General features: G+C 37.0%; 1 protein-coding gene across 5 annotated transcripts in view; it reads left to right on the top strand.

Moving 5' to 3' along the window:
* Nucleotides 1-25,377, top strand: part of TRIP12 (thyroid hormone receptor interactor 12) — a 76,634-nt gene that overhangs the window by 46,364 nt on the left and 4,893 nt on the right. For 3 of the 5 annotated variants that reach the window (XM_032193430.1, XM_032193426.1, XM_032193427.1), the window contains 30 exons: nt 917-1,065; nt 2,732-2,767; nt 2,848-2,943; nt 3,343-3,435; nt 3,583-3,744; nt 4,498-4,566; nt 4,692-4,857; nt 5,580-5,697; nt 5,836-5,992; nt 6,314-6,467; nt 7,048-7,276; nt 7,941-8,059; nt 8,631-8,838; nt 9,692-9,792; nt 9,917-10,091; nt 10,643-10,784; nt 11,688-11,879; nt 12,325-12,476; nt 14,282-14,454; nt 14,893-14,966; nt 15,381-15,580; nt 15,782-15,909; nt 16,187-16,338; nt 16,805-16,947; nt 18,156-18,312; nt 19,390-19,488; nt 20,031-20,145; nt 20,340-20,494; nt 21,040-21,204; nt 22,419-22,583. In XM_032193430.1, coding sequence (XP_032049321.1) covers nt 917-1,065; nt 2,732-2,767; nt 2,848-2,943; nt 3,343-3,435; nt 3,583-3,744; nt 4,498-4,566; nt 4,692-4,857; nt 5,580-5,697; nt 5,836-5,992; nt 6,314-6,467; nt 7,048-7,276; nt 7,941-8,059; nt 8,631-8,838; nt 9,692-9,792; nt 9,917-10,091; nt 10,643-10,784; nt 11,688-11,879; nt 12,325-12,476; nt 14,282-14,454; nt 14,893-14,966; nt 15,381-15,580; nt 15,782-15,909; nt 16,187-16,338; nt 16,805-16,947; nt 18,156-18,312; nt 19,390-19,488; nt 20,031-20,145; nt 20,340-20,494; nt 21,040-21,204; nt 22,419-22,583 — 4,244 coding nt within the window. The remainder of the gene's footprint in view (nt 1-916; nt 1,066-2,731; nt 2,768-2,847; nt 2,944-3,342; nt 3,436-3,582; nt 3,745-4,497; nt 4,567-4,691; nt 4,858-5,579; nt 5,698-5,835; nt 5,993-6,313; nt 6,468-7,047; nt 7,277-7,940; nt 8,060-8,630; nt 8,839-9,691; nt 9,793-9,916; nt 10,092-10,642; nt 10,785-11,687; nt 11,880-12,324; nt 12,477-14,281; nt 14,455-14,892; nt 14,967-15,380; nt 15,581-15,781; nt 15,910-16,186; nt 16,339-16,804; nt 16,948-18,155; nt 18,313-19,389; nt 19,489-20,030; nt 20,146-20,339; nt 20,495-21,039; nt 21,205-22,418; nt 22,584-25,377) is intronic. The other 2 variants (XM_032193428.1, XM_032193431.1) reach the window with 1 other exon arrangement.

The raw sequence follows: 25,377 nt of genomic DNA on the forward strand, positions 1-25,377 counted from the left end.
TCTAGTATTTGTGTTAGCTACATAATTTATATTTTCCATGTTGGAGATTTGTATGTCATGAGTGCTAGACCACTGGTCAGCAGCATTAATGAGTTTTTCTTCCTGTAAGGAAGAGAAATTTGCTTTAGCCATGTTTCCTTTCTTTTCTTTTCTCTTTTTTTTTTTTTTTTTTTAAACCTTGATGTTCCCTTCTAGGTGGGGAAGGGAGGGTTCTTGCCTTTTCACCCCTTCATTATCTTTTTCTCTTGCATGATGGGCTGCTTAGCAGAAGACCTCTGAACCCCCTTGGGTTTTTTGCTAGCTTTAAACAAGAGCTTAAGCTAGCTTTAGAACCAATACAACCTAACAGTTTTATGGTGCCTTGTTCAGAGCTTCAAAAGGGACTTAGTTCTCAGACTATGTCAGTGAGAACATGAGCTCTTAGTCTTGTTCCACCATATCTGCATTATGCAGCTGGCTAAGATGTGTACCTTCTAGTCCCAGCTGGTTTGGCTTTCGGGAGAGCCAAAGACAGCCTGTAACACTGCCTGCCAAGAAGAAGATGGGGTCTAATGGATACTCTACGTGCTGTATTATCTAGGGGGTATACTGAAACGTCCTTTACTTTATAAAGGTGGAGTGGTATGGGTTCTGTCACCCACTGTAGGTTGGCAAAGATGGCTATGGTGAGCAGTGTGGTGAACTCCCTGAGCTGTGACCAGTCTGCACTGGAAGGCCAGCTAAGAGTGAGATTTCATTTCTCTTTCCCTCCCCCTTTTTATGGCAGGGAAAGGAAGTGAAACTACAAATGCAGAGGAAGACAAACTGTCTCTCGTCTTCCACTCTGGCAGAAATATAGCGTAACAACTGCACTGAACACTTAAATTCTCTAATATCTTCTTTCCTAATCTTTTTTTTTTTTTTTCTGGATATATAGGTTCTAAAGCCCAACAGCTTTTACAAGGTCTGCAAGCCACTGATGAAAGTCAGCAACTACAGGCAGTGATTGAGATGTGCCAGCTGTTGGTCATGGGAAATGAAGAAACATTAGGAGGATTTCCAGTCAAGAGTGTTGTACCAGCTTTGGTAAAAACAAACAAAAAACTGTGTTTCTGTTGGAAGATAAAATATTTCACTTAATATCTTGCTTAAATGAAGTATTTAAAATGGAACAACAAATGCCTTTGACGTTAGCTTGCACATAGAACTAACACTGGAATTATCAATGTGTCATTTCTTTCTTCTCTTTTTAGTATGGAGTTCATTTTTGTGCACAGTTCTAATAATGTAACTCTTTATCTCTTAGAGCTAATAACTTGAATGGGTATATAAAAGATATCACTTTCTTGTGTTCCTGCAAATATATGAAGGGGATGTGTTTTGATGGTCTAAGGAATGAGTGTGTAATGTGTTACTAATTATACTAAAGTACTAACAAAAAAAAACAGGTGGCATGTAGTTTACTTTTCTTCCATAGCTTGCTTGCATTAGGTTCTGCAAATACTGTCTGTTCTTGCTCTATGATCTACTTTTTCCTGATCTGCTTTTTAGCATCAGTTTTTTTTCCTAAATAAGTTATGCTATACTGGGCCTCACTAGTCAGTATTTTTTTTAGAATTGATGAGGATTAGTGGGCCTAAAATTTAAAATACTTCCAGGAACAGTTCCTATTCTCCCTTCTTATTTGCATAGCCTTCAGGCTGTAGTATGTGTATTGTTGGGTATTTCTTCAGAAAAACAGCCCCCAGAACTTTGTGATTCCAGTAAATAGCCTTTAAGTTGCAGTTTAACAGAGTCTGCTTGCCATTGGGTCTTTCTCCTCTGGTAAGAATTGGTAAATGTCAGTGGAAAAAGTCCTTGCTGCACATGTTGTCAGTAAGGTAGTTGCTGCTTAGAAGGACTTAAATTTTATGCTGAAATGCAAACTGCAGCAAGTAGTCAAAAGTATACAGAAGTAGAACAGCAAACTTTTAAACAAAAACCACTAAAAATGCTTAGGGAAAAAAAAGCTCATTACATGTTTAAAGAGAAAATTGTCAAGTCTGCCCGCATTGTGAGATAAGGTCTGATAGATGGTTTTGAAGACAGTGCACTTACTTCAACGTAAGGTTATTGTATGCCTCTGGATACTATGGTCAGAACAAATGGAAGTGCTTTAAGAGAATATAGAAAATCCAATTCTGTAACCATCGATAATTTTCAGGATGGATGTAGTTCTTCCATGCCTGGAGGCAGGTGTGAGCCAAGAGAATGATGTATAGGAAAAAGTGAAACTTCTTCCACAGCTGTCTCATGGGTTAATTTACATTTAAGTGATTGTGCTTTTTTGTTGCAGCAAAATCTGTACAACTGGTGTATACTTGTATATTTAAAACAAAACAGAAAACCCACCACCACCTATGCTGATTCATATGATTCATATGATGTATTTCAATTAATATTGTGTAAACCATAGTCTAAAACTATGCATGGCTATGCATGGTTATGTATGTATGTTAGGTGGAGTGTGTGTGTATATATACACGTGTACTTAAAAAGCATTATCTGTTTTTGAGGGCACGTTTTGCAAAACTTTGTCTCATGAAGCTAAACTTTGTCTTGCTAATTCTGTAGTAGATCAAGAATAGGTAGTGACTCTTGTAACTTCTACTGAAATTCAAAGCCCCGAGTCAAAAGCTACAATATAGATTTGTGTTTGTTATGTTGAGATCTTTATACTCTTTACTAAGTTAAGAATCTTTTTTTTGAACAGATAACATTGCTGCAGATGGAGCACAACTTTGACATAGTAAGTAATCTGTAATTCTTAAGAAATGTTTTTGAACAAGTGTATCAGCTGAACTTGTAACAAATCTATATATTTAATAGATGAACCATGCTTGTCGGGCCTTAACATACATGATGGAAGCACTTCCTAGATCATCTGCTGTAGTGGTTGATGCAATTCCTGTCTTCTTGGAAAAGGTAACATGAAATCAAAACAGTATTGAAAAAATCTTAGGGGTTTCTGTCTTAACTTCTGTTTTAACTTCAGGATTACCCTCAATATAATAGTTTCTTTCATAGTTTATATGATGCTGCATAGCATATCAGAAGCTTCTAAGATGGGTTTACTCTTTATTCATATCCTTAATGAAAAGCACTCTCTGATTCACAGAAAACTTTGGTGTTGCAAAGATACTGAGTTATACAAACTAATAACGTGAGGAGTAGCTACATAGCTGATCTGGCCTTCAGTTACTTAATTTGGTTACCGCTAGCAGTGTAGCTGCATTAGCACGTCTTAGTCTAACATTAATGAAGAAAACTGTCTTTACAAAGCGATTTAACAATTGATCTACAAATATTCTTGTTCTATTCTAGTTGCAAGTTATTCAGTGCATTGATGTGGCGGAGCAGGCGCTGACAGCCCTGGAGATGTTATCACGCAGGCATAGTAAAGCCATTCTGCAGGCAGTAAGTATGAAAGAAATCATCCTTTACTTCGACATACCAATTCCCACATGGGTGGTCTGAAAGCTCTGTGAAGATGAAGCAAGAAAATCAGTTTCAGTAACTTTTAGTATTACTGAGAGTAAAAACCATTTCTTTGTTTTGTTATAGGGTGGGTTGGCAGACTGCTTGCTCTATCTGGAATTCTTCAGTATAAATGCACAGAGGAATGCACTAGCTATCGCTGCCAACTGCTGCCAGAGTATAACACCTGATGAGTTTCACTTTGTGGCAGACTCTTTGCCACTGCTTACACAAAGGTTAACCCATCAGGTAAGAAGCTATTACAAAGCAGAAAGTTTCACTTTGATCTGAAAGGAGTATAAAGCTACCTCCAGATACCTAGTTCTTACTGCGTATTGTTTGCCTTTGCAATCTGCTAACTACCTTAAAGCTTCTATACTGTCAAGCTGTGATACTTCGGTGTGCGTATGAGGCTCCTGTTTTTCTAACTGTGCTGTAAGGATTCATGACGCCCATGTTAACTTTGTAAAATGAGATAAGTAAGGTACCTGAACTGAGAGCATGACTGACTGTGGTTTTGTTGTCCTTACTTGTTGCCTCATCAATAAGAGTAAATCTTGTAGTAATGCTGTTCTTTTTTTTCCTAATAAAGGAGTTGCAAGGTTCTTTCCTACTTCTGGAAAGCTTGAGTTTCAATTAATGTTATGCTGTGAGGATTAGTTTGCTGGTTTGACCTTGGGGATGAATTTCGCTCTTTAAAAAAAAAAAAAAAGCGAAAAAAACAACACTTATTCCTGCACAATAGTTTCAAGTAGTTGGTTCTAAATCACGGAACTCTAAAGATCTGCCTATTCTGTAATGCTGCTGTGATAATAAATGGGCACTCATAATGACTATTGCACCAAAAGAAATTTGAACAATGCTGCTTAGTTGGCAGAGGGTGAAAAAAGACCATCTGACTGGTCTTTTTGAGATGTTTTATGAATGTCTTCATGACAGCCTAGTCTAACGAAAGTTAAAATTGTTTAATTCAAATAAATACTTAATGTTTTCTTTTAATAGGACAAAAAGTCTGTTGAAAGCACTTGTCTCTGTTTTGCACGGCTAGTGGACAACTTCCAGCATGAGGAGGTAAGGGGGTGTGTGTTCTTTTTTTCTGCAGGTGGGGTGGGTTTGTTTGTTTCCTTCCTTTGTCTGTCATAAGGGATTACCTTTTGAAATCGCATTAATGCTTTTGATTTTGTTTTCTTCTGAAGAACTTGCTCCAACAGGTTGCTTCCAAGGACTTGTTAACAAATATCCAGCAACTCTTGGTAGTGACGCCTCCAATCCTGAGCTCAGGAATGTTCATCATGGTGGTGCGCATGTTTTCCTTAATGTGCTCCAATTGTCCGACACTTGCAGTCCAACTTATGAAGCAAAGTGAGTTCTTGGTTTTTCGTGTCTTGGGGGCCTACTTAAAATTGTGCCTATGGTTAGGATCGAACTCTAAGCACTTGATTAAACAAATATGTTCTTTTTCTTTCTTACTGTGCTGCTTCTGGGATACAAAACTTTTAGTTAATCCCATTGAAAGTATTTGTTCTGTTTTCTGTTCCCCCCACTACCTCCCTTTCCTGTTTCTAGCTGTTGTCACTGCAATGCTCACCTGATCTTTTCTGAGTCTGTATTAACTCTGCAAGTTGCTTTTATTTCAACACAAATTATATAATTATTTAATATTTAGTAAGTAGGGGAAATGTGATTTAAGGGCTTTTTCAAAGGGAAAACATAATGAAAAGTAACTGCTGTGTAGCTGTTTTGGTCTGCTCTCTGTTCCTTCTTTTCATCTTGTGAAATTTGACTTGCAACTTCAACTGCCCTGTATGTTCCCCTGCTTTCTTCCCTGCCTTGTGTGTTTAGTGATATTCCCCACTCACTGCTTTCTCTTAAAGGAGAAGTGGGAGGTGGGGGGTGGAAATGAAAAACCCACAAACCCCATGTCAGAGAACAGACACGCATTTTGTAATGTCTAGAAAGATGTTTTTTGTCCTACGTTGTATTCTGCCTGTTTGTTTAGGGCAGTGACTATTTCTTCTATATAGCATTCAACACAAGCTGGAGTCTGTATACCAGTGTGAACAATCTGAATAATAATTTTACAGATATTGCAGAAACTCTTCACTTTCTCCTTTGTGGAGCCTCAAATGGGAGTTGTCAAGAACAAATTGACCTTGTTCCACGAAGTCCTCAAGAACTTTATGAGCTTACTTCTCTTATCTGGTAAGTTATCTACTTTAAGTTTTTGGATCTGGTAAAGGTGTTAAATTCTGTAACTCTAAAATGAAGGCAAAGAGCATTCAGCTCAGATGGACTTCATTGTATACTGCTAGTAAAATGCTGTTTTAATGATCGTTTCAGTGAACTGATGCCTTGTCTGCCAAAAGAGGGGATCTTTGCTGTCGATACTATGCTGAAGAAAGGAAATGCACAAAATACCGATGGCGCAATATGGCAGTGGCGAGATGACAGGGGTCTCTGGCATCCCTATAACAGGATTGATAGTCGAATAATAGAGGTATATCTGTGTGGTGATGTTCTTTAAAAGTCGTATAGGGAACTGAGTGCTTTTCTTTGTGGTTTTGAAACCAGACATCTTTTGAGAAAGAAGCACATGAATTTCTCAAACATCCTGCTGTAATGTAGCACTGGGTATTCAGTAATGGAGGAACTGTTGAATGCTTAATCACTGTTTTTATTGTATTTCTGTCCATCACTGGTTTTTGCTACTGTGTTGTGCCTCTCACCACTTTGGTATGAATTCCTTTTTTGCTAAGGCTTTCTTAACTTTAAACTCTTCTTTGTTTGTTCTTACCTTTAAACTCTACTTTGTCTTTAGGCAGCTCATCAGGTGGGTGAGGATGAAATAAGCCTGTCGACACTTGGGCGTGTCTATACTATTGATTTTAACTCTATGCAGCAAATAAATGAGGATACTGGAACAGCACGTGCCATTCAGCGGAAACCAAACCCTTTAGCCAATACAAACACTAGTAAGTATAGCTTACGAGACATCCAGCTATATATATCTAACTAATGCTGTATACAGTAGTCAATTTATTGGCCAATGCATTTCTTGTTTGATACATTTCTTGTTCCTATGGCACATCAAACTAGTTTGAATAACTGGAAGACAGCTTTACAACCATTCAAATTGAAATACATTATTTTAAACGTATGAACCTCCTTTTCAGCAGACTGAAAATGCATAAAAATTGGGGGACGGGGAGGCTTCCTGGCTTGGAGTTTTATGAAACAATGTTCATACTTCTTTTTTTTTGTTTTTGTTTTAAAAAAAAAAAAAAAAACAAAACACAAAAACAAACAAAAAACTTTGCTATGGCACAGAAATATATAACAATGGAATAAACACAATTTGGCATTGTTGGAAGAAGAGGATTTGTAGCTGTGTTCTTGATATCAGTTTGACTCTTGTTTACTAGATTAGCATATCTTTTCAGTTCAAGATCTAAACTTTTTCAGTTTCAAAAAAGAAAAACCAAACAAAAAACAAGCACTTTGGAGCAGAGATGCAAAGAACTATGCAGTGATTTGTTGCACAATTTCTCACAGGTGGACATTCAGATTTGAAGAAGGATGATGCCCGAGCACAACTAATGAAAGAAGACCCAGAACTGGCAAAATCCTTTATTAAAACATTGTTTGGTGTCCTTTATGAAGTATATAGTTCTTCAGCTGGACCTGCTGTTAGACACAAGTGCCTTAGAGCAATACTTAGGATAATTTATTTTGCTGATGCTGAACTTCTGAAGGATGTGCTGAAAAACCATGCTGTTTCAAGGTAGGTTCATGAAAAATTGTAAATGAAACTAGTTTGGATCTTACAGCTCAAATTGACTTATCTTTTATCTTTATAAATCCTTTTATTTGTTTGCCCAAAGCTGGGTCTGCCTAGCTTCTCAAGACTTTTTTAATCTTAGATTTTGCAGTAGGGCTGACTGTAGACTTCCATAATAGAAACTCTTATTACTTACATGGTTCTGTGTACTAGTTATGTCAAATATTACTACTTACTGTTTTTCCTAATTTCTAAAGTTTGCCTGTAGCAAGGTGAATTTTGAGGTAATATTCTGAACAATAACAGACTTCTCAGGCAATATGCTGGAAAGTTCAGTTCTATTCATGAAACATCCCCTACTTGCTATACTATTAGGATAGGGGTGTAGACAAAAGGATGCAGTTAGAAAACTGACTGCTTGCTTTGAAAAACTTTGTACCACCTTTGAAAAACTAAACTAATTTCCTTTGTGCCACATGTAAAAACTTGGCATAAGTGACTTAGGTGGCAGAAGAACTTTGTCTTTTACTTATAACTCTTATGAAAGTGCAGTGAAATTTGCTTGTTTCGAATTAATACTGAGAGCGTATGCAAGATGAACTGGCTTGATTTTCTTTTTTTTTTTTAAAAAACGACAAACCTGACTTTAACAAATCATCTGTTGTAGTCATATTGCCTCCATGCTGTCAAGTCAAGACCTTAAGATAGTAGTTGGAGCCCTGCAGATGGCAGAAATCTTAATGCAAAAGCTACCTGACATTTTTAGCGTTTACTTCAGAAGAGAAGGTAATCCTTTCTTTATTTCCCTCCTGTACCCCTCTGTGCCCCTCCCTCTGTAGTTAGTATTTTGGGGGTAGGGTGTGTGTCCAAATCCCCTTTCCCCAAATTGTAACAAGTCCATCTGTCAAGCGCAATAAAGGCAAATCCATGTAAGCTGTCCTCATGACTGGAGAGGAGCTGACCAAGGCTCTGGAGGAGACACATGTATTTTCTGACATCTGAAACAAGTTTGTACAGGCTTACTAGATGCTAGAGAACTTAAGTTTAGGCTGGAGAAGGCTAGCAGAAGTTACATGGGTAGTCTTACTGGACAAAATGAATGAATCTTAGGTGGGGAGTCTGAAGCTACTATGACTTTTTAGCCACTGTTAATGCTGTTGTCACTTTTCTTTTTAAACTGTAGGTTAATTTTTTTTCAGAAAGAATTAATCTGCTTTTAAAATATGTGCGCATGCAAAAGGTGCAATAGTCAAACCACAGGTTAAACCTATTTCTGTCTCTGCAAACACAATCCCCAACCTCCCCCTCAAAAAGCCCCAAAGACCCCCCAAGCATAAAGACTACTTCTTTTTTGAAGGAGTGATGCACCAAGTGAAAAACTTAGCAGAGTCAGAGGCTTTGCTAACAAGCCCACCAAAAGTATGCACTAATGGATCAGGAACGCTGGGTACCACTACAACAATAAGTACTGGAACAGCCACTGCTGCCAGTAATGCAGCTGCAGATTTGGGCTCTCCCAGCCTACAACACAGCCGGGAGGATTCTTTGGATCTGAGCCCACAGGGGTAAGTGTGCTATTTCTTCTGAACAAATGATCTGATCTTTTCTCTTCAAAAAAAAATAATCTTGACTGATGTGGGCTGCTACAGTATCAGCTGCATTTTGCTGTGTATTTTCCTCTCAAGTTAGTAAAATGAAGAGGTGTTGAAGTGACCAATTAGTAGCTCTAACTCATTTCATGTGAAATGCTTTAAAAAGCAAACAATTAAAACAAAGAAAAAAAAAACCACAACCAAACAAAAACTAGTGACCTGATACATATGATGTAATGGTAGGAAACAATCCATGCTTTTTGGGGAGAGACTGGAGAATGCCAAGAGCAACAGCTGTAGTCTCATGTAACTCTTGAGGACAGGGATTCTTTCAGAGGATTCTTTCAGAGAAGTGCTAGCTATGGTGTGTGGCTCCTTTCTGCTGGGGACTGGAGGGAGGAGTCATCCGTAACTTAATAATAAGGGGCAAGCAGGTCAAGTGTCTTTTGTTGTTTGTTCAATAATTTGTGTATATTTTGTATTAAATGCATTCAAATAAAGGAATGACGACATGTTATGAACAGTTATGACAGTTCCTCAGAATTCAAATGTCTTTATTCAGTGGTACTCCTGTCTGTATTTGACTGCCAGGGGTGACAGCAAGCCAAGTCCCTTCTTTCTCGATGGAGTAATCACTTTGTCCTTCCCATTAAATTAGAGTTGAGGCCCCCTCTGTCTGTTCTTCCCTTGTTTCCCCCTTGTTATGGATTGGAACCTTTTATATCCTTGAGGATATATCTGGTAGATGCATCTTGAATGGAAAGGATGGGTATGCCTATGAATGTGACAGATGGAATCATGATACTTTATTCTTAAATTTGGACAGACGACTGAGTGATGTTCTAAAGAGAAAAAGACTGCCAAAACGAGGGCCAAGGAGACCAAAATACTCTCCTCCAAGAGATGATGAGAAAGTAGACAATCAAGGTAAAATATGCATAATGTGACACTAACTCCTAAATTGAAAGTAAGCTTATAAGCTGTCAACAGTGCTAGCTCTAATAAACATTGATTCTAGGAGATCCTCTGAATTTTTTTTTGCTTTCTACAGCTAAAAGCCCTACAACTACTCAATCTCCTAAATCTTCCTTCTTGGCAAGTTTAAATCCTAAAACATGGGGAAGATTAAGCACACAGTCTAACAGTAATAACATTGAACCAGCACGAACAGCAGGAGTAAGTGGTCTTGCAAGGGCTGCTTCCAAGGATACAATTTCCAATAACAGGTATGCAAGTCAAAATACACATACTGTGAAGATGATTTTTAGGTGCAGCCACTTTGTTAAAAGCTATCAGGTGATTAGGTAGCACATCAATGATATTTTGGGGGTAAGCACTGTTAAAAACAATTCTAGGAAAAGAATGAAAAACTGTGGATTCATCACTCAGGGTATTCAAGGTTGGGTTGGGCAGGTCTTTGAGCAACCTGATCTAGTGAAAGATGGCTTTGTGCATGACGGGGGAGGGGGTTTGAGCTAGATCTTTGGACTAGATGATCTTCCCGACCCAGTCTTTAATAAGAATTTTAGGAAGAAAAAGTAACTTATTTTCCCTAGTACATTACTATATGCTATGAAAAGTTGGAGAATTGGGAAAAAATGTGTGCAACAAGTAATCAGCATAAAATGTCTTTATTACATTTGAATAAAAGGGAAGGCTTGTTATCTATGCTTGTTGTTAGGCATGGAGAGAAGTAGTCTGGTTGTTGTTACTTGTAATATTGAGATATGCAAATGCTAAGCGTATGGCCAAATGACTTGTATATGCTTCTTTACAGAGAAAAAATTAAGGGCTGGATTAAGGAGCAGGCCCATAAATTTGTAGACCGTTACTTTAGTTCTGAAAACATGGACGGAAGCAATCCTGCACTAAATGTTTTACAGAGACTTTGCACTGCAACTGAACAACTCAACCTCCAGGTTAGAAGTGACAGACTTGTTTGAAAGGGGTGGGAATTGAAGCAGTACAAGTGCTTAAGAGGAGGCCGTGGGTCTAGAGGAAAGCTGGCCATCTTAAACAATATGGCCAATATTTTAACTGTAGTTTTCGTTATTTTAAGCAACGATGCAATGTTTCTTAAACTTGTGGCTCTTTTTTTTTTTTTAATTTCTATATAACCTTTGACACATTATCTTTTATGATAAATGACTTGCGTTAACAGTGGTATTGTTTGTTCCTGGTGATGTATCACTTCAAGCATTTTCTTTCTGATTCAAAAATTCTGCAGTTAAGTGTTAGAGATTGACTTTCTACCTGCAGAAGAACATAATTTGTAGTCAGAACTTCAGGCAGGGGCTGTGGAGTGGTTAGTAGTATTTAGCTGAAAGGACAGAAGAAATACAGGTTGGGCCAAATGTAGTAGAATTTCAAGAATTTGAGCCTTGCTTGTCAGGCAGTTGTGATCCTTGACAAATAGCTACTTTACAAGTTCAAGATTTAGACTAAACAGTTGACTTAGGTTGACCTAAGGAATCATTAGAATATGAAACTTTACCACCTCCTTCTCTCCACACAGATGTACCGTACAAGTATTTATTTTTCTTTGCATTTTGTTTGGAGCTCATCTTTAGTTTACAGGAGACAGAAATAAGACCCTGCATTTCTTTTAAAAGCCGGGGGTGGTGGTGGTATATATAGTTACCTCTAATGTATACTTTTGAACAGAGAAGTTGCTTGTCCTCAATTTACTTTCTCAGTCATGACTTCTATTGAGTTACTAAAAAGAAACCTTTTTCCCTGTAAGAGCTCTTCTGTGTGGTGGGAGGAGAGTGTTTCTTAATCCCTTATTACTTGGGTAGTAAAATATCTTCATATTTTTTCAGGTGGATGGTGGAACAGAGTGCCTTGTAGAAATCCGTAGCATTGTCTCGGAATCTGACGTCTCCTCATTTGAAATCCAGCACAGTGGATTTGTGAAACAACTGCTGCTTTATTTGACATCTAAAAGTGAGAAAGATGCTGTAAGCAGGGATATCAGATTAAAAAGATTTCTTCACGTATTTTTTTCCTCTCCAGTAAGTTTTATTGTTTACTTGGGCATTCTTAGCTTTCTTTCTCTTAAGTTGTACATACGTGACTGTGGGAGAGGTTCAGCAATGACCTTAACTCTGAGGTGCTATAAGGAATGCTTTGTTTATGACTAAGATATGTAACACTACAATTTACACAGAATTCTGTGTCTTTAAAGAACAAAAATCTTTAGAATACCTTGTTTCAGTGAAGCTTCCTGCTCCTGGTTAGATTTAATAGCCTTACAGATTTTAAGCATTAATTGTTAAACTAAATGAAAAGTGCCTTCTTGAAACAAGTCTCATGTGCTATGTAGTCTAGTTGTTCTGATATTGCTAGTACTTTAAGTGAGAGCACTGAGTTCTAACCTTTTTGTGTACTGTGTGTGTTGAAAGTTATTGAAGGCGCATTAATTGAAGCATGTAACCAAAACATTTGAATATATTCCAGCTTCCTGGAGAAGAGCCACTTGGAAGATTAGAGCCATTAGAAAATGCACCTTTGTTGGCATTGGTCCATAAAATGAACAATTGCCTCAGTCAGATGGAACAGTTTCCGGTCAAAGTGCATGACTTCCCCAGTGGAAATGGAACAGGGAGCAGGTAAGGATTAATGCTCAGGTAACAGTTCCGTTGGAAGCTTTTGTTTGCCAAGCCTTGATTCAACCAACACTGAAAGTTCCAGGAGGTAATGGAGAATTCTGACCCTCTTAAAGACAAAAGCAGTTACACAGTTGCCTCTTTTTATTCAGAGAGGGGTTGAATATTTAAACAGATCTTTGGTGACAGTCCGAAACTACTTCCCCCTTAGAGTGGGGATGGATGCAGTCACTGAACTTAAACTTCAAAAATTCACATCTTCCTTGTCCCCATGTAACCAACACTAGAAAGACATAATCTTTGTTGGTAACACTTTTTTTAGTGAAGTGATGAACTGCTGCAAGTTTGTGTTACAGTGCTCAACTTTATTTGGACAGGTTCTCTTCTCTTGGATGATAATAGATTGAGTGATAACAGTTGGCTGTCATAGTTTAAAATAACTGTAGACATGTCCTGTGTCTTAATATAGATCTTAATATAGATTAAATTTAGAATCCTATTAAATATTTATGTTCTAAGTAACAAACTTGAACTACTGAAAACCTATTTCTGCAGTTTATTTTCTGTACTTTTCTGTAGTAAATCAATACTATTTTTCATTCAGTGTATAGCAGCTAGAAAGTCTACTAGAGTACAGGCTGCATGCGAGTTCTGGGAGTATTTTTGGTGCTACCTGAAGGCTCAGTTTAATTATATGGATATTCTTTGGACTACTCAAAAATTAAAGAATAGTTTTCAGAGCATATGTATATTTTCCACACTCCTTCCCTTTTAAAGCTTGAAGTGCCATAAACTTCTTTTTCAAGTAGCAAGACAGAGTGGACATTTTATCACCAGTTGTGATAGAACATCCATTATAATAGGTGTGTTAGAGCCTCATGCTGTAGCATAATGTACACTGAAGTTCAGTACTTGTTTAGTGAGACTTAAATAAAAATTACTGGGGATGAATGCAATATATGGTTTTCTAATACTTGAAGGAATTACTGTTCTTGGTGTTAGCTTTTTCAAATAGTGTATGCTCTGTAATCTTAATCCTTCCTAATATGCACTATGTTTATAAAAAGGGATAACTACAAAAGTCACACTTGCTAGTCATAAAAGAAAAATTCTGCTACTTTTTGTTAGAATACTAAATGTGGAAAGTCAGACTACTGCAGCAGTGTTTGACTGCTAGTCTTACTATAGATTATGTCAATTAAGATTTTGAGGCATTAAGATTTGGTAGTCTTTCACTAGTACCTGGAAACAGAAGCAGCACAAGAGTAAGAGGTTTGAGTAAGAACTATTAGCTTGAGTATTGATAGCTTGCAACATGCGTATAAACTATACTTGGCAAGAAAAAACAGAGAAGGTCTTGGTTTGTCTCTTTAGGTCATTAAAAAACATGAGAGAGATTTGCATTTTCCATCCTCAATTCCTATCCTCATAGTACTGCAGGTAAACACGGCTCTAACTCTTCTGTGTCATCAGCTGACCACTGAAGAACTTCATACCTCAAAGATGGGCAGTATAGGCCATATTATAATCAGACCTCGAACTGGACTTTCCCATAAACCATGCGGCTTCTGTTGGAAATAAAACTTTGTCCAACTTAGATTCTGGAATTCTTATAGAATAAAAACCTTCACCTGTATATCTGACTCTTCATAGTTTGTTCTTAAAGAAATAAGATGAGAAATTATACTCTGTGAATGAACACAAGTGGATTCTTAAATGCATGTATAAGCCTATTTTAATGCACTTTTAATGCAATTATGGTTATTAGATTCTTTGTGTAGCAACTTTTTTTCACAAATTATTTTGAGTTTTTCTCTTAACAGAGGATCACAAGCTTTAAAGTTCTTCAATACACATCAATTAAAATGCCAGCTGCAAAGACACCCAGACTGTGCTAATGTGAAACAGTGGAAGGGTGGACCTGTGAAGATTGATCCTCTGGCTTTGGTACAAGCCATTGAAAGATACCTTGTAGTTAGAGGTATTTGTCTTATGTTGTCATTGTGTGTATTTTGCTGCTTAATAAGATAAAGTCCTGTAAAAGCTTCTGAGGATTATGCTGAAGACAAACGTGAGGTACTTATAAATGTATCTCATTCACAGTGGGGGTAGAGTGAGGCTGAAAAATAAAGCTGCCTCTTCCTGGGACAAACGTTTCCTGTTTGTAAACAATTCTATCTAAATAACAGTAGGGTAGCCAATCTGATAGTGAACTTGATTATAATTTGGGGAGTTCGCAAATTTGAAATATATATATTTGAAAAATACTGAAATTTGTTCTAAAATGGATGAACCTTACATCTTTGAATTTACGTGTTTTGGAAGCGTTTTAAGAAGTGGGGTTTATAAAGGAGTACAAAAGCATTACTACATTTTGTGTAAAAGCAAGTAAGTATGTCTTTTTCCTTTCTTTTCTCAGGTTATGGAAGAGTTAGAGAAGATGATGAGGATAGTGATGATGATGGGTCAGATGAAGAAATAGATGAATCTTTGGTAAGGATTCCCTTTGTGGGTAAGGGAAGGGGATGGTATAGAAAGAAGCTTAAAGGAAAGCAACAAGTTTGAGGTGGGGGTTGGTCTGTTCTCCCACGTGCCTGGTGACAGGACGAGGGGGAATGGGCTTAAGTTGAGCCAGGGGAGTTTTAGGTTAGATGTTAGGAAGAACTTCTTTACTGAAAGGGTTGTGAGGCATTGGAACAGGCTGCCCAGGGAAGTGGTGGAGTCACCATCCCTGGAAGTCTTCAAAAGATGTTTAGATGTAGAGCTTAGGGATATGGTTTAGTGGGGACTGCTAGCGTTAGGTCAGAGGTTGGGCTCGATGATCTTGAGGTCTCTTCCAACCTAGAAATTCTGTGATTCTGTGAAGTTTCCTAACTTGTGTGGTTTTCTGGTTTTTGTTTTGTTCAGGCTGCTCAATTCTTAAATTCAGGGAATGTGAGACATAGACTGCAATTTTACATTGGAGATCACTTGCTGCCATATAATATGACTGTGTATCAAGCAGTTAGGCAGTACAGTTTGCAAGCTGAAGAGGAGAGGGAGTCTACGGATGATGAAAGCAACCCATTAGGAAGAGCTGGGATTTGGACAAAAACACATACCATTTGGTAAGTTGGCTGGAGAAATCAAGGGACAGCCTCTCCAGTTTGAGAGAGAGATATAAATAAAGAAAAATTGAATATAACTCAAGAACTGAAGTTTTTATTTCAGCTTTAACTTGCACTGAAGTAAATTTATGGTAGTCAAACTAACAGTTCTGTAACTTTTCCTTCCGTATATGCAATACTAATTTTGAATTACCTTTTTAGGTACAAACCTGTGCGAGAGGATGAAGATGGTAGTAAGGACTGCGTTGGTGGTAAAAGAGGAAGAGCACAAACTGCTCCAACAAAAACCTCACCTAGAAATTCTAAAAAGCATGATGAACTGTGGCACGGTGAGTGTGTTGCTGTGGTAGTATGTTAACTCGTGAAATTACTGAAAGGATAGGGAGGAAGAGAGACATTTTAAAGCATACGTAGTACAAGAAGCTTCCTTGAAAGCACACGTTAATGTTGATGTTAAAACTAAACATGTAGTACTAAATGAATTGTCTAATGAAGTTGTTTGGTTGAGTGAATACCCTATGACAATACTACCTAGGTTTCTAATGTAAATCTTAGGGAGACTTTTGATTGATAAGTGTTGATAACAGTTTTTCTTTTTCATGCTAGATGGTGTATGCCCTTCGGTATTAAATCCTTTAGAAGTTTACCTCATATCTTCTCCACCTGAAAACATAACGTTTGAAGATCCTTCATTAGATGTTATTCTTCTTTTGAGAGTTTTACATGCTATCAGTCGATACTGGTATTATTTGTATGATGTAAGTATAGCACTTGTAAAATCACTTTCATACTCGATACAAACAGCTGTCCAGAAACACCATAAAATAGCCTTCTCTCTCTGTTTGGTCTGTATCCTACACCCTGCCCTGCAATCAACCAACCAGAAAAAAAGAACAATGTAAATACTGTCTTCTTTCTCATACCTATTTATCTAACTTCTGATGAAGACTATGAATTCATATAGTCAGTCATGTATGCTTTAGCATGTTAAATGCTTTCCATGTTACTTTCTTCAAGTTCAAAAATATCATTAATCCAGGAAAGAAAATGTGTAGTAGAAACCTACTCACTCTGTCTTTTTAGTCAGACTCTATTCACTGCTAAAGTAGCAGTGAAACTTTTTTCCTGTGATAAGCAAATTGGAAGCGTTAAAATACTGTAGAAAGACTTTTTTTTCCCCCAATGTTTCTTTAACTAAAAATATCCTGTTCTTTAACATCGCAGAACGCAATCTGCAAGGAGATTATTCCAACATCAGAATTTATCAACAGTAAACTGACAGCAAAAGCAAACAGGCAGCTTCAGGATCCTTTGGTAATTATGACAGGAAACATACCAACCTGGCTGACAGAACTTGGAAAAACATGGTATGAATGACTTATTGTGTAGTATTTCTAATTTGAGTTCAGTAGGCCTCTTGGCTGAGCAACCCAGGTGCAGCATATATTTCACTTCTGAAAGTACTGGGGGAGAAAAAAGTGTAGTAACAAGTCTTAAGTTGCATAGTGAGGCTTGGATGATACACCTCTGCTGCATAATTTAAACCAAGCGTGGATGGTTAGACTGGCTGCAAAGTTTGGGCAACTTCTTAAGAGAATTCCTGAGCAGTTTAAAACTTTCTGATTGAAACAGAAATGTGGTTCTTTGTATCATTTATTCTCCTGTTAAATTGTGTAATGACTCTTATTTCATTGCATTTATCTTAGCACATTCAATATGGTATAAAAGGAAATATTTTTAAAACAATAGATAAAATACAGATCTTTTATCAAGTTCTTATGTTATAAGCTCTAAGACTTTTGCGCTTGAAAGAATGAGAAGTCAGGATTGACATTCATGCTTTTTTTCGAGCATGTTAATTGAAGCCACACTGGAAGTTCAACCCTAGAGAGACTACTTAGCCTTTTAATTTTCAGTGGTTCGATTTAATAATTTATTGTCCGGAATTTTTATTAAGAAATTTAGTGATTATCAGTGTATATTCTTATAAAAATATCTGTAGCGTTTACTCCATAAAACAATTTTTTCAGTTGTGATGTCAGTGGAGGACTACACTGTTAACATGCACAGGTCTTCAAGAATAGTAAAACTGACAAATAGGAAGCTTCTCTAATTGGTAGTCTTTTACAGATCATTTAAAGCGTTTCCGAAAATGATGAAAGGTAGAGTGCTTGTGCTGTTTCTAGGTTGGTTCCCTTTTTTCTCCTCTAAATACAGGAGCTTGAGCTATCTTAAGATCTTTTATCTGAATCAGATTTCCTAACTGCAAAGCAGTCTTCAACAAGTAAAGAAATACTTAATTTCTGGTACAGTACTGGAGTTGGTATCTCCTGGAAGAGTTCAGAATTTTCTTGGATTTGTGTGATGCCTTTTTAACTTCCCATCTCTATACTTTGGTCATAAGCATTGTCGTGCATTCCCCAGAGCTAATTCATGTCCTGGGGGTTTTCTTTGGAGGTTGCTTTTACCAGAGCATTTAATAAAGCACTGGCTTCAGGGCTACTACATTTGTGTTTTAAACTGTAGCCACAGATGCTAGTCAAATCTCAGCTAACAAATCCAATGCTCTTTACAGCCCATTTTTCTTTCCGTTTGATACCCGGCAAATGCTGTTTTATGTAACTGCTTTTGATCGTGATCGAGCCATGCAAAGACTACTGGATACTAATCCAGAAATCAATCAGTCAGATTCTCAGGATAGCAGAGTGGCACCACGACTGGACAGGAAAAAAGTAGGTATATATTGTTCAAAAATGGAATGAGTGACTTGTTAATTTTGCTATTGTTTCTAAGAATATCATTGTGAGAAGTTTAAGACATCAACTTTTGGTAGTATACAGGTAAAGGGGAGGCTTGTTTTCATTCGTTTCCAAGTCCCAGTGTTGAAAGCACAATGTCTTCTAGATATCTGCCATTAGATGGCAGAAGGCACTACAGTATACTCCACACTGCTTTTCCAGAACCAGCCTAATTTGGAAGTGGAATCTTTACAGTTTCTGAAATTATACACCAGGAATGAATGTCAAATTTTAGGTTATGTTAGTGATATTTCTGTAGGTTTGTCTGTAAACCCCTGATTTGCTTCAGGTAAAACTCTGAAATTCAGCCTATAGGATGTAGAGGCAGTGTTACTTGAATAAATGGCAACATTATCCTTCTATGCTGGGAGAATACTGTCACAACATGATGAAATGAAGCCATGACTATTTTTAATGGAGAGTGTGTTGGTGTCTGCCTTGAGTCCGGAGAGAGATTATCCTTACTATACAGCAGATCTTAGTTTTAGATCTGCATGTTTTTGAATATCTCTGGAAGAAAAGAAGTGAGAATCTAGCCAACTAGAACATAGCTTCCACCATGAATCCTAGTGGTGTTCTCTTAGAAGCCTTCCACTTCCCCTACTAGAGAATCCGAGAGGGCAGAACAGAATATTATTTCCTTAAGTTTTTGGACTTGGGCATCTCTAGTCTGGTTCTAACATGTTACTTTGAGGTATGTAAAAGCACATTACAACACTTCTGTTGTGTTACAGTCCTGCTGCCAGATTCCTAGTAGGAGTAGTACCTGTTAAGTTATTATATATATACAACCGTGAAGTGTTTTTCATTTTTAATTGAATGTTTTATTCCTAGTCAGTTTTTATTTAGGAGAGAATTATTTTATAGAAGTATTAACTTAGAAATTGTTGAACTGTGGAACTAACTAGCATGGGGTGGAAAAAACTTGCATAACTTTTTCCTGTTGTAACTGCCTTGGGAACTGGGACTTACAGACGTAATTTCACTACTTAAAACTTCTCTAATGTGTAGCGCACTGTGAACAGAGATGAGCTGTTGAAACAGGCAGAATCTGTGATGCAGGATCTAGGCAGTTCAAGAGCCATGTTGGAAATCCAGTATGAGAATGAAGTAAGTAATGTCAATGCAGTCTAATTTACCCCCCTTTTTGATGAAGATTAATACAAAAAGCTACAACTTCCTTAGAATGACTTGGTCAGACTCTTGGTCCTTATCATTGCTGGTGCTACAAAACTTTGTTAATTATCCCTCTTTCACTTGGCTATGATTCTTAGTTGCTAGGAAAAACTTAGATTTGTTATGCTAAATCTTATCAATCCTATTCTGAAGAGTACATTTTCTCTAACTCTGGGGAACAGCTACATTTCTATAATATGATCATTAGGTGGTTGATACTTTTATTCCATTATTTTTTGCTCCAATATGTGGTCTTCCTAAGCTGCTTCAATTGTATTGTAAATGTTGGCATAGCTATACTGTCTAGAGGCTTTTTGCAGTGCAGTTGTCATATAGCCTGTCACATACTATATTTTCTCAGTGTAAGTTGGGGTTTAGATATTCAAAGTGATCTAATAGACTCTTGTTTACTTACTTATTTTTCTCCCCCCTCCCCGCTCCTCTCCCTTCCCTGCACCCTGCTTTCCCCTCTGAAGGTTGGCACAGGCCTAGGCCCTACACTAGAGTTCTATGCACTTGTATCTCAGGAACTACAGAGAGCGGATTTAGGCCTTTGGAGGGGAGAAGAAGTAACTTTAGCCAATCCAAAAGGTAAATGCTTTACTACCTGAGCTACCGGTGTTGTTTTGATACTGAATTGATTCTAAGTCTATGGATGTTTTCTTTTATAATCTTACAAGAAATTCTAAGTTGATACTTACCTGATAGCTTTTTGAAACTTGTCCAGAATGAAACTAGCAATGTGTATGTTGAACTTTTTTTTTCCCCTCACCCTTTCTCAACAGGAAGCCAGGAAGGTACCAAGTATATTCATAATCTTCAAGGCCTTTTTGCACTTCCTTTTGGTAGAACTGCCAAGCCAGCTCACATTGCAAAAGTTAAAATGAAGTTCCGCTTTTTGGGAAAACTAATGGCAAAGGCAATCATGGATTTTAGACTGGTAAGCTTAAAACAGAAAACATGATACTAAAGGGTTAGATAAGAATTCTAGTTCCCAGTTGTTGAAGGGAAAAAGTATCATTAAGAATCCTATGAAAATGTTTTGGTGATCTTGTGGGTCCCTTCCAACTTAGGCTATTCTGCGATTTTCATCTTTAGCAGATTGGGTCAAGAAACGCAGTTGAGCCTTTTTGAAAAGGGGGAAAGGATAGTGTATGTTGAAGATCTTTACAGTAACTCCTAAGACTATGAAAAAAGGAAAAGCAAATGTCTGCCTTGCGTTGCTATCTCTTCAATCTTTTTTCAAGATCATTTTAGGATAATTATTATACCAGCTGTTAACTTGGTGGATGTTCTAAGACGTGCTTTAGGCAGTCACCTGTATTTACTCAACTGTAAATACCTCAACTAAAAACACTTAGTGTTTTGGTATGTGGGAGAGTTATGAATTAGTAAATATTCTAGATCTAGGCAAGAGATAAAAATTTTGTAAGATAATAGTTTAAAAAGACTAACAGTTCAGCAATACATTTTTTCAATTCTTAGGTGGACCTTCCTCTTGGACTTCCTTTTTATAAGTGGATGTTACGGCAGGAAACTTCCTTGACGTCACATGACTTGTTCAGTATTGATCCAGTAGTAGCCAAATCAATATATCACCTTGAAGATATTGTAAGACAAAAGAAAAGACTTGAACAGGACAAAACGCAGGTGGGAAAGTGAACTTAAGGAAGGAGGAGTACATCTTTATATGTGTTTGGATTTTGAAGTAGCTGTAATTGAGAATGTATGATAGTGCTTAATACTGGGGTAGCACTGATAATGTTTTTAATAGAAGGAGCAGTTTTAACGTTACTGATTCAGTGGCTAGTAATTATAATGGTCTTCTTTGTAGACTTCATGATAAATCCGTTCTAGGAAATCTGTTCTAACATTAGAAATTTATTACAGAATTTTTGCGTGTGATTAAACATGGGCAAGAAATGGCTAGAACTGAGATGCCTGTATAAGGGAGTGTCTCCTTTTGGTTCATCTTGAAAAGATTACCAACTTTAGTATCAGGGAAAAGCTCTATCCTTATTTTTTTTTCTTGAACATTCAAAAAGGCTTGGGTTTATTGGTTTGATCAGTCTTTCAGGCTTTCTTGAAAAGTGCCTTTTGTGTGTGTTTTTTCCCATTGAAAAAGCTATTATGTAGAAATGGTATAAATTGACTTCACATGTGAACAAGTTTTTACAGATGCAGAGGAATCCCAATTTTTTTCACAAGGTTATCAACTCTTAGCTATAAATAACACTTACAGAGTGGTGATAAAAATACTTGTGGAATGCATATTCTTTTGTAGCATCCATTGTTAATCAATTCAGGTGGTAATAACCTAATTTCTATTCTTAATGTGTCTGCTTTGTTACTAGTTGAAGGTATTGCAAGCTTGTGGGCCCTTGTTCCTCTTCATCTCACTGTATCACTTTCTCCTTGATCACTACTTTTAAATTCTCAGCAAGAGTTTGAGAAACCTGAAACCTGATGGATGAAAGCTGAAAAATGGCAGTATGCCTGCCAAGTATGAATGCTATTCACTGTTGTAAGGAAAAAACAGGTTAAGAACTCTTGTATTACACATCTCATTCTCTTGCAACAGTATTTTCTAAATAATTACGTGAGAAGTTAAAATTATCCCAGAGTTGCTAGAGAAAATCCTACTGTTAAGATCTTTCAGGCTTATCCTTTGAGATGGTTTATTTGGTTTGTTTTGGCTTACTGTTATGTTTGAAAAATACAGAGGAAAGCAAGGAGTACTGTAACATATTAACAATAATACTTCTCTGGAAATGTTTGTCAAAATTGTTTTAAAAGTAATAACTTTTTGGATAAGTTGATGTTAATGAATTCTTCTTGCTGTTTTTTGTTTGCAACTTTTCTAGACCAAAGAAAGTCTACAGTATGCATTGGAGGCTCTGACTATGAATGGCTGCTCAGTGGAAGATCTAGGGCTGGACTTCACACTCCCTGGGTTTCCTAATATAGAGCTGAAAAAAGGGGGAAAAGACACGCCAGTCACCATCCATAATTTAGAGGAATACCTCAGAGTATGTAACAAGCAAAGCTAGGACTATATTTTTTAATTGTTCCTCACCTTAATCCAAAGCAGTTCATTTCATTATGTTTCAGTTCATGCTCATTAACTGGGAACAGTGAAGAATTTCCTACTCATTGCCTCTGTACTAGCTTATTACAGTAAAGGGGAGGAAGAAAGCAATCCACACCCACCCCAAACACCAAACTCTGAATCAGTTCACCTTAATTGTAAATTCTGTAGTACAAAAAAGTTTGGCATATGTATAAGGAATACCTAGAAGCATGTTTTTTTGGATTAAAAATATTGTAGTAATTGGGTTAATTTGAGTTGTGGGCTTTCAGAATCTTTAACAAGTCTTCATGCTTCTGTATGATAGTAAACCTACTACCACACTTGAGTGGGCTTTGAGCCTTTACAGTAATAATGAAAATTCTTGGAGACAGACTTAAGAAAATACCAGCTTAGTTGCGAGTAGAAATCAAGGCAACAGTGTTAAAAAATAAAAATGGACAGAACGGAACAATACAGTGCCATAATAAGTTGACTGTATACCTTCATCTTAATCGATTCCTATGTTAGAAGGGACATAAAACCTAGAAAAACTAAAGATAGAGTTGAATGGTTTAGGTTTAAAAACAGTACTGAATTCTTCCCTCCTGTCCCCCCCTCTCTTTACTATACTATAACATGAAGGCATGAGCAGAATGGGGATAGGAATAATGGACTGCATCATGAAAATGCATTATTCCAATTGGTAAATAAGACACTTTCTGCCTGGCTAGTCTGCTGCCAGTTTTACTCAAAGGGCTGAAATTTTTTTCAAGTACAATTTCAAAGAATAATAAAATTGTATACGTAACGTTATGGTAGAAGTGTTTTGATAACGGCCATATAAGCTGTTGGATATAAATTAAAAACTTTGAAGTTATTCCATAGTTTTCACAGCTGAATAATGAATAATCCCAGTTAATTTTCCACATTCAAGCTGTTACACACAGCCAGTTCTCATCACCTTTTGTTCAAAGTGTGGTCTGGTATTCAGGAAGAGCTTAAAGGATTAAACATATTTGGATATAAAGCTGTTTGCAGACTTTGTCAGAAACAACATTTGTGTTCCTGATTTACTGAGGAAAGCTTAAGAAAGATTACTTTCAAGTCTGACTTCCATACACTTTGCAGTCAGTTTTTCCCTCTAGGCAGCCTGTATCAGGTGTCTAATATGGTGAGAGTCTTACAGGCATCTCAGATGTCCTGTAGTTGTTTTATTGCAGGCATCTGACATTTTAAATGAAAAGTAGATCATTACATAAACTTTGCTTTTTGTAAACAGCTAGCTTTTGGGACTGTTTTCTTTAAAGGACATCTGTATAGCTTTTCTATTCTTGTCTTTATATTCAGGCCTTAAAGGAGAGCTTAAACTAGATGGTGTTAATTAGTAGTACAGACTTGATGGTAAATAAAAAGTAATCAGAGAAAACATTGGTATCTATATCAAAATTAAGATGAATTGCTATATAGAAACAGTATATTTATCAAGTATTCTGCATAGTTTCCTGTGCGTCAATTGCACTGCTATTGGACACTGTCATTTTGATTTGGAATACAATTGAGAGTAATTCATAAAGCTGGAATAACCTTCCCCGTTATGCATCTCTCTCCCTCTCCTGCAGTTGTCATTCTACCTTCCCACAGGACTTAACTTTTAAATATTGTGACAGAGTTAATTATGTGCTTCAGTCCAGCAGTATCAATAAGATTTTTCTGATCATACTCAGGTGCATCATTAGAGGCCTTCCAAAGCTTTTTACAGGTCAGAGCTTTTAAGACACTTAAAAATAAGCTGTGTGTTGACATCCTCCTTTACAACCAGTCTTCATTTCCTGCTACAGCTGAGGATATCCAAGGCTAGTGTGATAGTCAGTAGCACTAACTGACAAGAGTGAGCTTTGCATGCAATCGGTCATGTATAAAATACTTTTGAACCTAGTGGTTGTTAGTACTTACTGCAGGTTGTGGAAAAGAAATCTAGTATCGTTTGTGTCATGTCTTCCCTGCTCCCCTCTTCTCCTGCCCAGGTGACCAGGATTGTTGTTCAAGTATGTGCTGTTTTCTTTGGAAGGTCTGTTTAATCCTGAGGGAGCAACTGCAAATACCAAAACAAGCAAGAACTCACCCCCAAAACCTACCCTATTTGTCTTACTGTCTTTTGCCTTATGATTCTTAAAATGACTTAAAATCAAGGTATCCCCCCCCCCCCGGCTCCCCTCATTTCCATATGGATTAAAACACTTAACTTTTTTTTTTTTTTTACTATATTATTTCCTCTACCTATATATTAGAAAAGGAATTTACATGTTTCTCTAGAGGAGAAACTAATGCAATATTGCAATATTGAAACAAATCCTTTAAGCATCATGGTCAGTGTTAAAGAGAGAAGCGTATGAAGATTCTTAGCCTTGTAAAAGTATCTGAAACTCTTTTTGGAGTAGGTTTAGATTTGTTTTTGCAATATTCTGTTGAATAGAATCGTTTTAACCAGCTCTTTTGATTTCTGTGTGTTAGCTTTGTTTTATCAGAAATAAAATCAGTGAAGTTGTTGAAATTAGTCTGAGTTGTATGCTTAGGGTATTCTATGAGGCTTGTTTGAACTCAAATGACTTTTGCTAATCTGCAATGACAGACCACTTGAGATTTGTTGCAACTGTGTTGCGCTGCACTAGAACACATGCAGCAGTCCAAGCTTATAAATGAAGGCAGAACGAGGCAATGCTGTAGAACAGCTCCATGAATTAACGCTCTAATTT

Source organism: Aythya fuligula, chromosome 9 (genome assembly GCF_009819795.1).
Source record: "Aythya fuligula isolate bAytFul2 chromosome 9, bAytFul2.pri, whole genome shotgun sequence".
NCBI classification, from domain to species: Eukaryota; Metazoa; Chordata; class Aves; order Anseriformes; family Anatidae; genus Aythya; species Aythya fuligula.